A 13,998-nucleotide genomic window follows, 5' to 3' on the forward strand; every position below is an offset into this window, starting at 1 on the left:
ACAAAACTCAAACTCCGAGCTACTTCCAAGTTGGACAAGAGGTACTCCTGTGCAACTCAAAACTAAGATGTCTCTCGGGTAAAGCAACAACAAAATGGTCTGGACCACTGATAGTAAAAGATATATGCGACCACGGTGCCATTATGGTAGAGAATCCGCTGACAAAAGAGAGGAGAACCGTTAATGGAAAACGGTTAAAAGATTACTTCGGGGGAGTGGAGCAACATGCACCATTCCTAAAACCTTGAAAGCATGAACCGTCAAGCCATGTGACGTTAAATAAGGCACTTCGTGGGAGGTAACCCACACTTCTAATGTTTTATTTTGTTTTGTTTATTTTTATTTCAGGAAATAATAAAGGGACCTTTCTGGTGAAAGCTAGGAAGAAGCAATTTATATGGCAATACCCCTTTGTGAGTCAACCCTCTCGGGCTTGTTCTGAAACATTGAGGTCAATGTTTAGTTCAAGTTTGGGGGTGGATTTACTCTTTTGCATTTTTTTAATTTTCAGGTTTATCTTAGTTTGTTTTATCCCCAGTTTAGAATGAGTAGTTTCTACAATAGAATGAGAATCTCAAGCAAAGCACCAACAATGAAGCAACATGCAAGAAAGTGGTAGTGAGTGAAGTGAAAATTTTTGAAATTTTTTAGTTCGCCTACTTTTTCAATAAAGTAACAAAGTAGGTATGGATTTTTGAACTCAAACTCCTAATGTGTGCATGAAATTTAGGTTGTTAGTAAATTCTTAACAGAAGTTCTTTATGGTACACTATTTTATTGGATCGGTTTAGCCTTAACCATTGTGAGGAAAGCTTTCCATTGTTTACTATATGCAGGAGACCATCAATTGTTTTGACTTGTTTGTATCCTGCTAAACCGGTTGTTGCATCGTTTGTGGAAATATGTGAAAGTGATTTAGGCGCTTGTTTGAATCTGAGAGTTCTTTTAGCCTATTCTAACGTAAAACTTATTTTCTTCTGTGAGAGTGTGATCTTTTTGCTAACCATTCTTTGAGCCTGAGGTCAAGATAAGCATCATAATATGCACCAAGGAAAATACCTGGTGAGTTTTGATCTCAATAAAAAGTTTTGTTTTGGACCATCAACCATAAAATTTGGTGATGTGTTTTCTCTTTGACCTTTTTAGAAAGTAGGGGAGCATTCATATAATCTAGATACAGGTTGATCTCCAAGTTGGGGAGAGTCACAATCAAAAGAAGAGTAGGTACAGGTAGTAATCTGTGAAGGATAAAAGAAATTCGTAGCTTGAAAAAAAATTGTTGAAAAAGAACAACGTTTGAATCTAAACAGTTGTTGAAAAAAAAAAGAAAAAGCAAAGAAAAAGAAACAATGAGCTACGAATGAAAAAAGATGAATGGGTGAGAATTAAAGTATAGAGAAGAAGGAATGAGTTATGATTTGGATGCTTCCCTAGATTAGGAGCAACCCTTGATTATCTTCTTTTCTTTGAATCTAAACCGCATTACAACCCTAGAAAGACCTTCTGATTCTCAGATTCCACACGACTTGATGCTAACAATTTGGTGAACGTATGATATGGATCTTTGTTGATTTAATTGTTTGGATGAGTGTTTAACCCCTCTTTTATTCATCATACTTTTTGATGAGAGTGATTAGTGCTGATTCAATTACAATTGTGTAGTGTTTTGAACTTCTGGAGGTAATTTGCTTTCAAAATTTGTTTCGTGTGTATGTTCTGAGTTTGCAGGAAGAGAAGGAGTATTTTGCTTTGGTTACTAAATTGAACCACTTGAGAAAACTTTTTGAAAAACTTGTTGCATGACTGTTGGTATGTTTTGTTGGAGGTAAGTTAAATTGTTTAGGGACAAACAAAGCTCTAAGTTGGGGAGAGTTTGTTAGGAGTAAATTAATGGTAAATTCATGTGTTAATATAAGTAATTTCTGGTCTAAACTAATGCAAATTGTGATAGATCCATAGGTTTGTTATGAGAATTGAACTGAAAAGGTTTAGTTCATGTGTAAAGCAAATCGAATCACTTGTGGGTACTATTGATGCAGGTTTAGAGCTGAACTGGAGCTTTAGGAAAACATGAAGAGGAAAGGAAGCTGGAGGTCTCAAAGGCAAAGCAAAAAGATGAAGTTTGACAAGGGCACGCCGCGGGAGTTCTAGCCAGCGCCGCGCCAAAGTTTCTGTTTTTGATCGCGCTGCGCGCATCCATTGCCGCGCCGCGGCCTCGGCGTTACAAGCCCAAAACTTATAAATAGAAGCCCTAGCTTCCAAGTGAAAGACAGATCTTTTGTGAGCGAAATTAGGAGAGCATTCTGAGTTTGCAGTCAAGAACAACAATTGAAGGCCAATTCTTTACCAATCGAAGACATTCCATTGATGAAGATGAATCCCTCCATTAATTCTTGTGTGTTCTTCATGTCTATGGAGAGCTAAATTCCTCTTGTTGAGTTTAAGGTAGTAGTTAACCTATGAATATACAATACCATTGATTCTTTCCTATGAACAATTGTTTGAATTTTATTATCAATAAGAAACCTTGCTTTTAATTTACATCATTGTTGAATCCTTGATCCAAAGAGAGGATTTTTACTTTTGCCCTAGGTTACTATATTGATTCAATTGCAATTTGCAGAGATGGAATTGTGATTGGGTTTTCGTAATTATCGTTCCTAATTACTATTATCGTTATTGATATTTGGAGAGATCGAATCTCATACCGATAAAAGTTATCTAATTTGGTTTGCAGACATGGAATCATATTTAAGGATAAGTGAAGATAATAGTTCAAATGATTGTTCAATTGTGAATTAATCCATAAGTTGTATAGGAATAGGTTGATGAACCCTAAAAGCTCAACATATTTCCTTAATCGTTAACAAATTCTCATTATTTGCATTCTTATTAATATTATTTAGATTTGACAATATTAGAATCATAAAACAAATCCAATTACTTTTTCTCACTCAAAATAAACAACTATAGAACGGCAGTGATATTAACCAATCCTTGTGGATACGATATATTACCGAAAATATTTACCCACAAATACTTTCAACAGTAAGATTCTTCCAATCTTTTCTAAAAGACACATCCTGCTCTTTCAAAGAGTCTCCTCAGTCAGTCTTCTCTAAGACAATCCTTCCCAAGCTTCGTTTGAAGCCTAACCTCCTTCACACCTGTCAATGATCTACCCTGCTCAAGAACCTCTTCAGGTAGTCTTATGTAAGACATTACTTCATCTCTCCTCAAATACAATCCGAACTAGGATTCACAAACATCTCAAAAGGGCTAAACAAATTCAGTGGGTGACAAGGAGATAAGATATGGGAGTTATCCTACACACATACTCATTGGCATACACGCAACATTTACATATGTAAACATTCATATATCTACATCATACGGATCGTATGCATGCACATGATACATATGCATTTACAAAAACAATCTTCTACACAACTAACCGCGAGTCCTCTCTATGTAAGTCTCAGGCTTTAGCAGGACGATTCTCTTTCTCATACTCAAGCATAAGGTAAATTTAGGTGTCTTCCATTATTTAATAACTCTTTGATCCGAAAAGCGTGAGACCTACGTATTCTCACGCCATTCAATCCAAGATAATTAAATAGGGGCATCTGTCATAGCCCAAAATTTACCCGATATAATTCACATCTTTTAATTTGTTTAAGGGTATTGAAATTAAAAGTCATGGGGTTTAACATATCTATTGTTAAACCCAACCTCTTATGAAACCTTTGATCAAGTTTAGGTGTGTATTTAGCAGGTACCTAGGCCCAATTGATAGCCCACATATCTCGTTCTAGGGATTTCTCTTTTATCATCCTTGTGGATATTACACTACCATTATTTACTTAGTTTATGATTATTTGAATTGTTACTAAAGATCAACTTTTAAAGAGGGGGGTGTATTCAAAAATAGGGGGTGTGTGGTGAGCCCAATTAAGATGTAAGCCCATTTTAAAATAAAAGAAGGAGAAGAGAAAGAATTTTTTTTTACATATATAATTGTGTTGCAAAAATGTGTATATATATATATTGCAAAATACTGATATTAAGTGTTAATTATTTACTACAACACCATTATCTGAGTTGGTGATTTTGTTAAAATATAAAATTATAAAAATTATTATTAATTAAACATCATTATTCATTGATAATTAAGTATTGTTTTATGCTTCAATTATAATAATTATTTGGCTTTTCTTAATTAAGGGTTTATATTAATTATTTGAGTTACTAATTAAGTTGACCGAGTCAACCAAGTCAACTAGGGTACAAACAAAAAAAGGGCCCTGTTCATCTTCCTCAAGTTCCAGCCGCCGCGGCCACCATCTCCAACAACAACCAAACCCTAATTCGCATCAAAGCCTAAATCCACAAGAATCAAATCCTTACAATAAATCGAGAATCACACATATAAACAAGTCCAGATACATACAAGTGAAATTCATTAAAATCAAATCAAAATAATGAGCAAGAAAAACTCTAAATTCAATCGGATCAAAAGTATTTAACACAAAATCAAAACTTTCCTAAATCAAAATCCTAAAACAGATCAAATCTGACGAATTTACAAACAACAATCAATCTATTTTTTTCCTAAATCTAATCTAAACCCTAAGTATAAATAGAAGGAGAAAGTTAGATGAAGGGGGGAGTCTGAGGCGAACCCTAAAGCTTCAAAAAAAGAAACTCTCAGTCGTCACGATTCTGGGTTTCACGTCGGAAATCTCGAATCGTTGCCGTACTGCTCCTTTGCTCAGCCGTGTCGTCTTCTCCTTATCTTTGCACCTGAAAATCGAACGAGGAGAGCTCAGAGAAATTCGGAAACGGGAAGGACTCGTACGAAAAATCGCAACAACAGGTAACCCGATAAACCCCTTAGCTTTGCGGTGTTAGGATTCATATGTTAAATGTTTGATTACGTGTTTGTGGTTTAATTTGGATTAGGGGAAATTGCTTAAGAGTTCTGGGTTGAGTCTTGAATGGGGTTGTTGTTCTTGTGTTAACAAAGAGAGGGAGAGCCGAAGTGAGAGAGAGGTGAGGGAACTTCGTTTTTTGTTTCTTCTTTTTTTTCTTTTAAAAAAACAAAAAAAGAAGTAAAGGTTAGTGGGGGAGTGGATTGGTCATTGCATTGGTAAGACAACAAGTTGGTTGTTGGAAGGAGCAAAAGAGAAAAGATAAGATCCCTTTAGGTCCAATAACCGTACGACACGTGGCCACTCCCAGACCACGTGATTGGTGCATTATGGGGGCAATAGGCCAATGTCTTACCATAGACTCTCACATGACTCCACATGCATGCCATTGATTTCTATCTGAATAAATCCTCGTCGTCCATTGCCTCTAAGAGTGCACCGTAGCCATCCCTTGTGCCACACTTGATCAAACGGGTCCTATGGATTCATGGGCCTAGCCCAATGCTTTTAACACTCCCCAGTTTTAGTATCTTGATGCAAAACGCACCCCCCTGTATAAAATAAAAAAAATGATAATAAAATTAATTAATTAAATCTTGTAAAAATTCTAATTATTTAATTGCTTGTTATTTTGATAATTCAATCTAATTTTTTCCCCGAACCGACTATACCTATTAGTCGTATTAGGCGAGAAATAATTTTTATTTAATTAATTTGTTTATTGATAATTCAAATAACTCTCGAGTATTTCTCTCCTCGACCCGACTAAATCTATTAGTCGCATTAGACGAGAGATAAAAAAACTACATAAAATTTAAAACATATTTAATTTGCTGCCCGCGACGATCAATCTATCGATCTGAGTAACCAGCAATGCCCCATTAATCCGTTAGTTATATTGACTAAATCTATTGGTCATCGCATCTAACGGTGCCATACTAAATCAGGGTTGTATGCCAAAACCTTCAAAACACACTAAACCACGATACTACGGATTTTCATCCTTTTTCAATCAGGCAACTCAAAATGCCTTTCAAATTGAAACTACGATAGGCCACTCAAAAAGCCTGTAAACAATTCCAAACCAAATCAAATTCAAATTCTAAGGCGTACAACCCTGTGCCCGAACTACGTTGACTCTGATTCTCCATAAGGAGATACGTAGGCACTTGGATAACCAAGGCGAGTCCCCCTCCTTAAAATCTCAATTTTTCCACTATTCAATTCTTTAGCTATTAACCTTAATACTTTTTGCCATAAACTGTTACTTTAGATTCAAAGCCATAGGAAAGGTTTGAGGGTGCCTAACACTTTCCCTCGACCTGATTATAATAACTTACCCCGAATCTCTTAACTGCGTAGGGTTTCCTATTCGCCCTTCAGAATAGGTGGCGACTCTAAAAGTCTAATTTTTAGGGCAGGTTGCTACAGTTCTAACAATGGGAGATCACAAACTTTTCTAGAGACAACAATTTTGGATTGTGGAAAGTGAAGATGCAAGCAATTTTAACTCAAGAGAAGTGTATTGAAGCTTTGAAGGGTGAGGCATCGATACATGCATGTCTTAGTAAAGTAGAGAAGAATAAGAAGGTGGATAAAGACATGAGTGCCCTTATCCTATGCCTCGGAGATAAAGTTCTAAGAGAAGTCTCCAGAGAGAAAACTGTTGCTTCGATGTGGGAAAAACTTCAATCAATGTATATGACCAAGTCTTTAGCTCACAAGTTGTGTCTGAAACTACAACTTTATTCGTTCCGAATGGTGGAAAACAAATCTATAGTGGATCAACTTATAGAATTTCACAAGATTATTGATGATCTCGAGAATATTGAAGTGAAGATTGATGGTGAGGACTAGACTTTACTCATATTTAGTTCATTACCCATATTCTTTGAGCACTTTAAGGATTCCTTTCTTTATGGTAAGGAATGTACTGAAGGAGTGAAAAACACTTAGAAAGGGGGGGATTGAATAATGGTTGTTTCTTTTTGGCAAATAAAAATAATGAACACAATTATTTTTATTCTGGTTCGTTTGAACTCAAACTACCTCCAGTCCACCCTCACAGGTGGTTTACCTCCACTGAGGATTTAATCCACTAATCAAAAACTGATTACAATGGTTCTCCACTTAGATCAACCTCTAAGTCTTCTTGAGTCTACAGATCACAACTTGATCACTCAAGGAATTTTGGTTTACAGAGATATAATCAAATACAGAGATTAATGATGCTTCTAAAAAGCTGTAATCACTAAGTGATTTTTCTCTTAAGTTTATGATCTATAACTCACTAAAAATACAAAAGTATGTGACTTGAAGATGAAGATTGTTTGCTTGTTCAAGAGCTTTTTGAGTGAGAAAGAATCAGAGTGTGTTGGAAGTTTGTAACGTAAGCTCTAGCCTTTTCTCTTTGGCTGACATGTTCTTTTTATAGGCGTGAGAATGTGACCGTTGAACAGTTCTGCATTTAATGCTTTGCATAAACAGTACAATGCTGCATTTAATGTTACATGCTTTTTTCAACTACCTCGAGCCTTGCTTCAACTGCTTTTTCTGACTTTGCCTTTTGTAGCCATACTTCTAACGTTCCTTTTGTCAGACACACAGACTAGCCTTTCTAGCTTTTCATCATTTGCTTTCTTCTGGAATCAGACTTTGTAATTTGCTTTGTTCATCAGAGATTCCAGCGTTTGGTGCAAGTTAGAACTTCAGCGCTTCAGACTATGAAAGTTCCTTAGAGCGTGATACCTTCAGATCTTCAGAGCTTGCTTCTGATAGTCATGATCTGATAACTTCAAGACCATGTTCTGATGTCTTCAGGACCATGTTCTGATGTCTTCAGGACCATGTTCTGATGTAGCCATCCATAACATCTGGGTCAGAGCTTCTAAAAGATAAGATATTGCATACTCTTTTACACTTTTCTTGAAATGGAAAAAGTAACTTATTAGAGTACCACATTGTCTTATACAAAATTCATTCCTAATGTTATCATCAAAACTAGAAAATATGATCAGAACATTTAATGTTCTAACATGTACCATTACTTTGGATGAAGTTCAGACGGTGGTAAAATCCAAATAATTTTCAAAGGCGAAAGATTTGAAGATTGAAGATAGTGGTGAAGGCTTAAGTGTGTCAAGAGGAGGATGTGATCTTAAAGAGATGTCCAAATTAAAGAGGTTTTACAAATTAAAAGTAAAACATTTTAATGGTTAGAAAATCGATCGCTTTAAGAAGGATTGTCTTAAGATAAAGGTCAATGATGATTTTGTTCAAGTTGCGGTTGCCTTGGATGAGGATGGTTATGAGGATGCCGGTGCACTAGTGGTATAGTTGGATCATAGACTCATCTTTCTCTTATCACATGTGTCAGAGAATAGAATACTTTAAGACTTTAAAGTGGTGCAGGGTGTAGTAGTTCTCCCTAGTGATAATAAGGCTTGCAAGGTTCATGGTATTGGTACGATCAGACGAAATTTGTTATCTATAAGCATGTTTGATGATCTAGGCTATTACACTAGAGTTGAACGTAGAGTGTTAAAGATTTCGCATGAAGAAGTGATTATTGTTAAAGTGTCTAAGATATGTGGTCTATATATTTTAGAAGGATCAAATGTTGTTATTCATTCATCATTAACTAGTGGAGACTTTCATGACAAGAAAGAGCTATGGGATTTGAGGTCAAGGCGTAATGAATGTCTTGAGGTTGTTTCAAAAGTGTATAATGAACTTTGCAGAAAACAAGGGATACAGATGCATGTAACCGCTAAATTGTTATTGATTTTTTGGAGAAGGCTGATGTCAAAGCAACTTACTTGGTTGGTAGAGAATTTATTCAACGAATAATAGTAAAAACCAAGGGATAAACCTGTTAGAAACTATAATGGTGAAAACTCAGTTAGAGGTAAAGTTTCCTGCTATGGATACTAGTAATAGTGATGGAACGGTTACAGATATCTTTGTTTATCATTTGACTCGTGATAAGGTAAGGTGGGGGATTGAAGCATCTCAAAGGAATGGTTATGCTAGCCTTGGATGTTATGCTTTGAATGTGGCTAAAGGGTTGCAAAATTCAGAAATAAATACCTTCAGAGAGGCATTCGAAAGTAGGTGGAGTCAACGATAGTTGAAAAATCATACTTGTAGGCTTGTTAAATTTCATAGGCACGAAAGGATAATTGGAAACAAATGGATGCAAGTGACGAGATCAAGATTCAAAGGTGACTTGAATTTGACCAAAGTTATTGATTAGAGTTTCAGTATGGTAGAGAGCACTAAGGTTGTTCATGGTTAAATTGACCTCAACACAATATCAAGTCAATGTGGAGATTGTTGAAGTATGCCTTAAAACCTTTGTTGATGAAGGGAAATAAAAAATATTTCGAGATTGCCAAAAACCAATGAGCCAAAAAGCAACAAAAATGACTAGTTTGGGAGGTTCGTGGATTTCAGATTTGACCGGTTCGGTTTGCGGATACGTTATTTAATGTTAGAATATTGGATATATATATATATATATATATAGAAATAGTCTAAATTAATATAAAATATGTTATAAGATATTTATATTATTTTATTATACTAATTAATGAGTTGTGTTTTGGGCTTTGTATGTTGTGTTTTAGTAATTACAAATATGTATCTCTTTAGTGTTTTACAGTGTGATAATCTTAGGGTTTATAGAGTTTATGGTCTTTTCAATGGAAAACTTAAAAAGGTAAAGGTTTTGGGAAATCTTGGAGTTATCTAAGAGTAATAGGAAATACTTCTAAACACCTTGGGTTTAGTTGGAGAGATTGGGAAACACTTAGGTAGAAAATAGGGGTTTGTTCTTGGGAGCCTTCAGGTTGTTATTGGGAACTTTGCAGGCGATGGCTATTTTCTTGTAACTCATTTGTAATCTCTTGTAATAACTTTTTGAGTATAGTGAATTGTAGAGTTGCTTTCTCTCTAGAGTAGATCTTTTGATCGAATTGGATAAACAAATCTTTCACCTTTTCTAACTTTATTATTTTATAATTTCTGTTTATTAATTATTAAAGGCCATTTATTTTAGTTGCTATTGTTCTTTGCCTCACATATCAAAGTGTTGATTGAAATTAAAATCTTGTCCTTATTCACTACATTTATCTATATCTTGTAGACCATATCCCCCCACATTGTTGTTAGACATGTGTTGTTCAATTAGGAGAAATGATACATGCATTAATCAATTCTCTTGTAAAGCTTAATTAAGATAATCAATAATAGATAAATAAATATTTTGTTTGTTCATGTAGGAATGATCATAGTATAGTGAACTTTTATTAATAGATGCAAAAGAAAATTAAAAAAATATGTAATTTTTTATATAAAATACATGTCTAAATGAATTTCTGTAAATTGGAAATAAAAAAACTGAATTGTATCGTTGGTGAGATCGGCGCTATTAAAGACATTGACTTTTCAATGGTTGACAGTAGCGTTGATTGGGACGAATCTAATTTATTTTTTTACTATCCATTTAATTTCCTATATTGAGACTTTTTATTACTCCCTCCGTCCCATATTATAAGCAAATTTCACCTTTTTAGATTCATTCAATAATTAATGTATCTAGTCTATATACAGACTAGATACATTAACTATTGAATGAATCTAAAAAGGTGAAATTTGACGGAGGGAGTATGAATGAAATTGATGAAGTTAGCAAGAGTTACATATTTTTGAGTGAATCCCCTCCGCAGTCAATTTGGATAAAAAAAAAAAAAAAACTAGTCTATTGCACGTGCACACGGTTATACACACGTGTTTTCCACAGTTGAATAAGGTTAAGAAATCAAAGAGGACCATGGACCATGGACCAGTTTAGGACTTTAAGGCATTCTCGTTAATAATGGTGAAACATAAGGCCAATTATTTAACAACATACTATATAAATTAATACATCTCAACACCAAAACAAAATATTCACAACTTTCTTCTTCACAAATTTTTCTCTTCTTCTGAATATAAGATGAGTATTGTGTATGCTCATGCTCTCAACTATTCTCAACTTGAGTCAAGCCTTGTTGATACAATTGGTTTTATCAGTGAAGAAACTTTCAGAAATGATAATCAGCAATATTATTCTACCTCAACAAGTTCAGAAATGGAAACAGTGTTTACCAATTCTCAACAATTGGCAGTGAAACAAGAAGAAAAGGAACCTTTTTCATCACACTACAATGGTTATTCTTCTTATGTATCATCTTCGAATCATCAGATGATTTACCAAACTCAGCAGCAGAATCAAGGATTGCCTAATGATTTTGATGCTTCTTTTTTCGCTTCAGAAAACTGTATCACAGAAACTAAAATTGATTCTTCTAAGAATTGCTCCAATCTCATTAGGCACAAGAGTTCCCCTGCTGAGTTTTTCTCCAATTATTCACTTCATAACGATGGTATGTTTTCTTAATCTTACATGGAAACTTTAAAGTTTAAACTTTAAAGTCTATGATTAAAATTGACCATAGCTTGGTTGTTAGCTGTTAATGAGATTCAAGTCAAGTCAAGCCAGATCCCTTTTTTGTGCACTATTTTTAATAATATAGTAAAATAAATTGGAGTGGCTGGAATGGAATATAAGATCTCTATGCTAATAGTTTCTTTGCCTTTTATTTAATTGTTGAATTATATTGCTTAACAGTTTCTATCAACATGCCACAAATTGTTGAAAATGATGAACACAAAGCACTTCAACCAAATTGTATTAAAAGTAGAAACATGGGAAATTATAATGGTAGCACTAAATGTTACATGCCTAGCTTCACCAATGACTATTGGGATGCTTCTACATTCGGGGCAACAAAAACAACCACTAATAATGCTGAAATCATCTTTTCCACTTCAAATGCTATACAAACTCAGGTAGGTAAAGAAAATTGTGTGAATCTGTATATTAACCAATTGCATTATGATTACATGTAATTACTTCTATTGTCTAAATTTAGTATCTACGCGCCGGCGTCGTGTTTGGTTGGTGTTAAAGATTATTTCATTATTGATAAGTGAAAATTTATGTTACTAGGATTTAGACTTTGGATACCAAAAACTTGGTTTGACCCACCATTTGAGTCTGCCAAGCTCTTCTACAAAGATGGCTAGTATGGACAAGTTTTTTCACATTCAAGGATCTGTTCCATGCAAAATCCGTGCCAAAAGAGGATTTGCCACTCACCCAAGAAGCATTGCAGAGAGGGTAAAATTTTAACCTTGTTATTAATCACAAGTCATATAAACACATTTGTTGCATTTTAATGAACTTCTTCATTTGTTATGTTGATATGCATATTGCAGGAAAGAAGAATAAGAATTAGTGCAAGAATCAAGAAATTACAAGACCTTTTCCCAAATTCAGATAAGGTAATATACTTTTTATATTTATTGGACTCAGAGCCTCATAAGTTTTTGGAGGCCCCGTATAGTTACGGTTTAGTCGTATCAAATTTTAGGCCTCGTGCAGTACCGTTTAGCCATGTAAAGTTTTAGCCGTGCCAAATTCAGATAAGGTAATATATTTTTTATATTTATTGGACTCAGAGCCTTTTAAGTTTTTGGAGGCCCTGTATAGTTACGGTTTAGCCGTGTCAAATTTTAGGCCTAGTGCGGTTTCCATTCCATCAAAGACGGCCTTCATTAGATGGCTGACAATGAAGGTTGATATGCAATTTGATGATTTATTTCTTGTAATTCTTTCTTGGCAGCAAAGTAGCACAGCTGATATGTTGGATGAAGCAGTTGAATACATTAAAGATCTTAGGAAACAACTTAAGGTAACAACACAAATACTAAACATTTTTATGTTTTTTCAATTATTGCAAAAATATAACTTTTATTTGTGCATGTTAAATGTAAATTATTATGATAAATGAAACATAATACTCCAATGAATTCAAAATTGTCTTATCATGTATTTTATTTTTCATCATGCAGATGTTATCAGACACAAAGGCAAAGTGCAGTTGTAAAAGTAATTAGAAGCAATGTTCGGATCTTAGGCCTGATATTGTTCCTTGTAGATAACTAAAGAAAGGAGGCATTTGTTTTTAATTTATAATTTAGCTTTGCCAAAACAGTGGCAAGTGTGATTAATAATAGAATAGTTTTATAATAGTATTTTGCCTAATTTGTATAATATTTTAGGTCCTGCTAAATATATTTTCAGTTTTGTTTTTTCATATTCTCTTTTTTCCTTTCTTTTCTTGGCTTCACTGAAGGGTTATAAATTGTATTAGAAAAACAAAAGTGCTAACAAAACAACCTATAACATATTTTACAACACACACTAATTTATATTGGTTGTAATTTATATAGGTTTTACTCCCACACAATTTTATTGAGCCCATTGAAATTTTCACCAATAAAAATATCTATAATATAAGAAAAGTAATGGTCGTGGAAAAGTCAAAAATACCCTTATTTGATTTTTTGCCACCACATTAAAATTATGGTTTTTTTGTCTTTACACCATAAAGTTTTTAATTTTATTATTAAAATAATACAACTCATATATTTTATCAAACTTATCAAATCTTTCTATATTCTCTATTTTTTTTTCTTTCATCACTTTCTCACTTCTTTCTTCCAAAAAAAAATTATTGATATATATTTTTATATTTACGAAAAATGGTATTTATGATCAAAATATTTTTTAGTAAAAAATGATATACGTGAAAAATTTATTCAAAAAATCTATTATTGATCTAAATATTTTTATATACGAAAATTTAATATTGATTCAAATATTTTTGTAAATGATACCTATATAAAAATAATATTTGTATACGGAAAAAATTTATTATTTACGAAAAATGATATTTATGATCCAAATATTTTTTGGGGTTAAGTATGTTTTTGGTCCTTATAAATATCTCAAATTTTATTTTTAGTCCCTATTAAAAAAATGACATATTTTAGTCCCTATAAAATTTTTATGCATGGAGTTTTAGTCCCTATTATTTTTTAAAATTTTTAAAACTGTTTAATTACTCTTAAAATGTTATATTTTTGAATAATTTTTTTGCATACGTGTTTAGAACAT

The 13,998-nt window shown here is 33.5% G+C and overlaps 1 protein-coding gene across 2 annotated transcripts; it reads left to right on the forward strand.

Moving 5' to 3' along the window:
- Positions 1-10,893: 10,893 nt before the first annotated feature.
- LOC131618428 (transcription factor bHLH130-like) lies at positions 10,894-13,130 on the forward strand. Of its 2 annotated transcripts, XM_058889651.1 has the most exons (6): positions 10,894-11,359; positions 11,605-11,825; positions 11,986-12,156; positions 12,255-12,320; positions 12,662-12,730; positions 12,891-13,130. In XM_058889651.1, exons 1-6 carry the CDS (start codon positions 10,930-10,932, stop codon positions 12,933-12,935), a joined length of 1,002 nt encoding a protein of 333 aa, XP_058745634.1. In that variant the 5' UTR covers positions 10,894-10,929; the 3' UTR covers positions 12,936-13,130. The 2 variants fall into 2 exon arrangements, 1 of the variants encoding a protein (XP_058745634.1); XR_009288841.1 differs by having other exon boundaries at positions 12,255-12,730.
- Positions 13,131-13,998: the final 868 nt, after the last annotated feature.

Source organism: Vicia villosa, linkage group LG7, assembly GCF_029867415.1.
Source record: "Vicia villosa cultivar HV-30 ecotype Madison, WI linkage group LG7, Vvil1.0, whole genome shotgun sequence".
In the NCBI taxonomy this organism is placed as follows: Eukaryota; Viridiplantae; Streptophyta; class Magnoliopsida; order Fabales; family Fabaceae; genus Vicia; species Vicia villosa.

Coding starts and splice junctions, on each gene's coding strand:
- LOC131618428 (XM_058889651.1), top strand. CDS start 10,930: ATGAGTATTGTGTATGCTCATGCTCTCAACTATTCTCAACTTGAGTCA. Junction 11,826..11,985: donor CAAATGCTATACAAACTCAG/GTAGGTAAAGAA, acceptor TTATGTTACTAG/GATTTAGACTTTGGATACCA. Junction 12,157..12,254: donor CAAGAAGCATTGCAGAGAGG/GTAAAATTTTAA, acceptor TGCATATTGCAG/GAAAGAAGAATAAGAATTAG.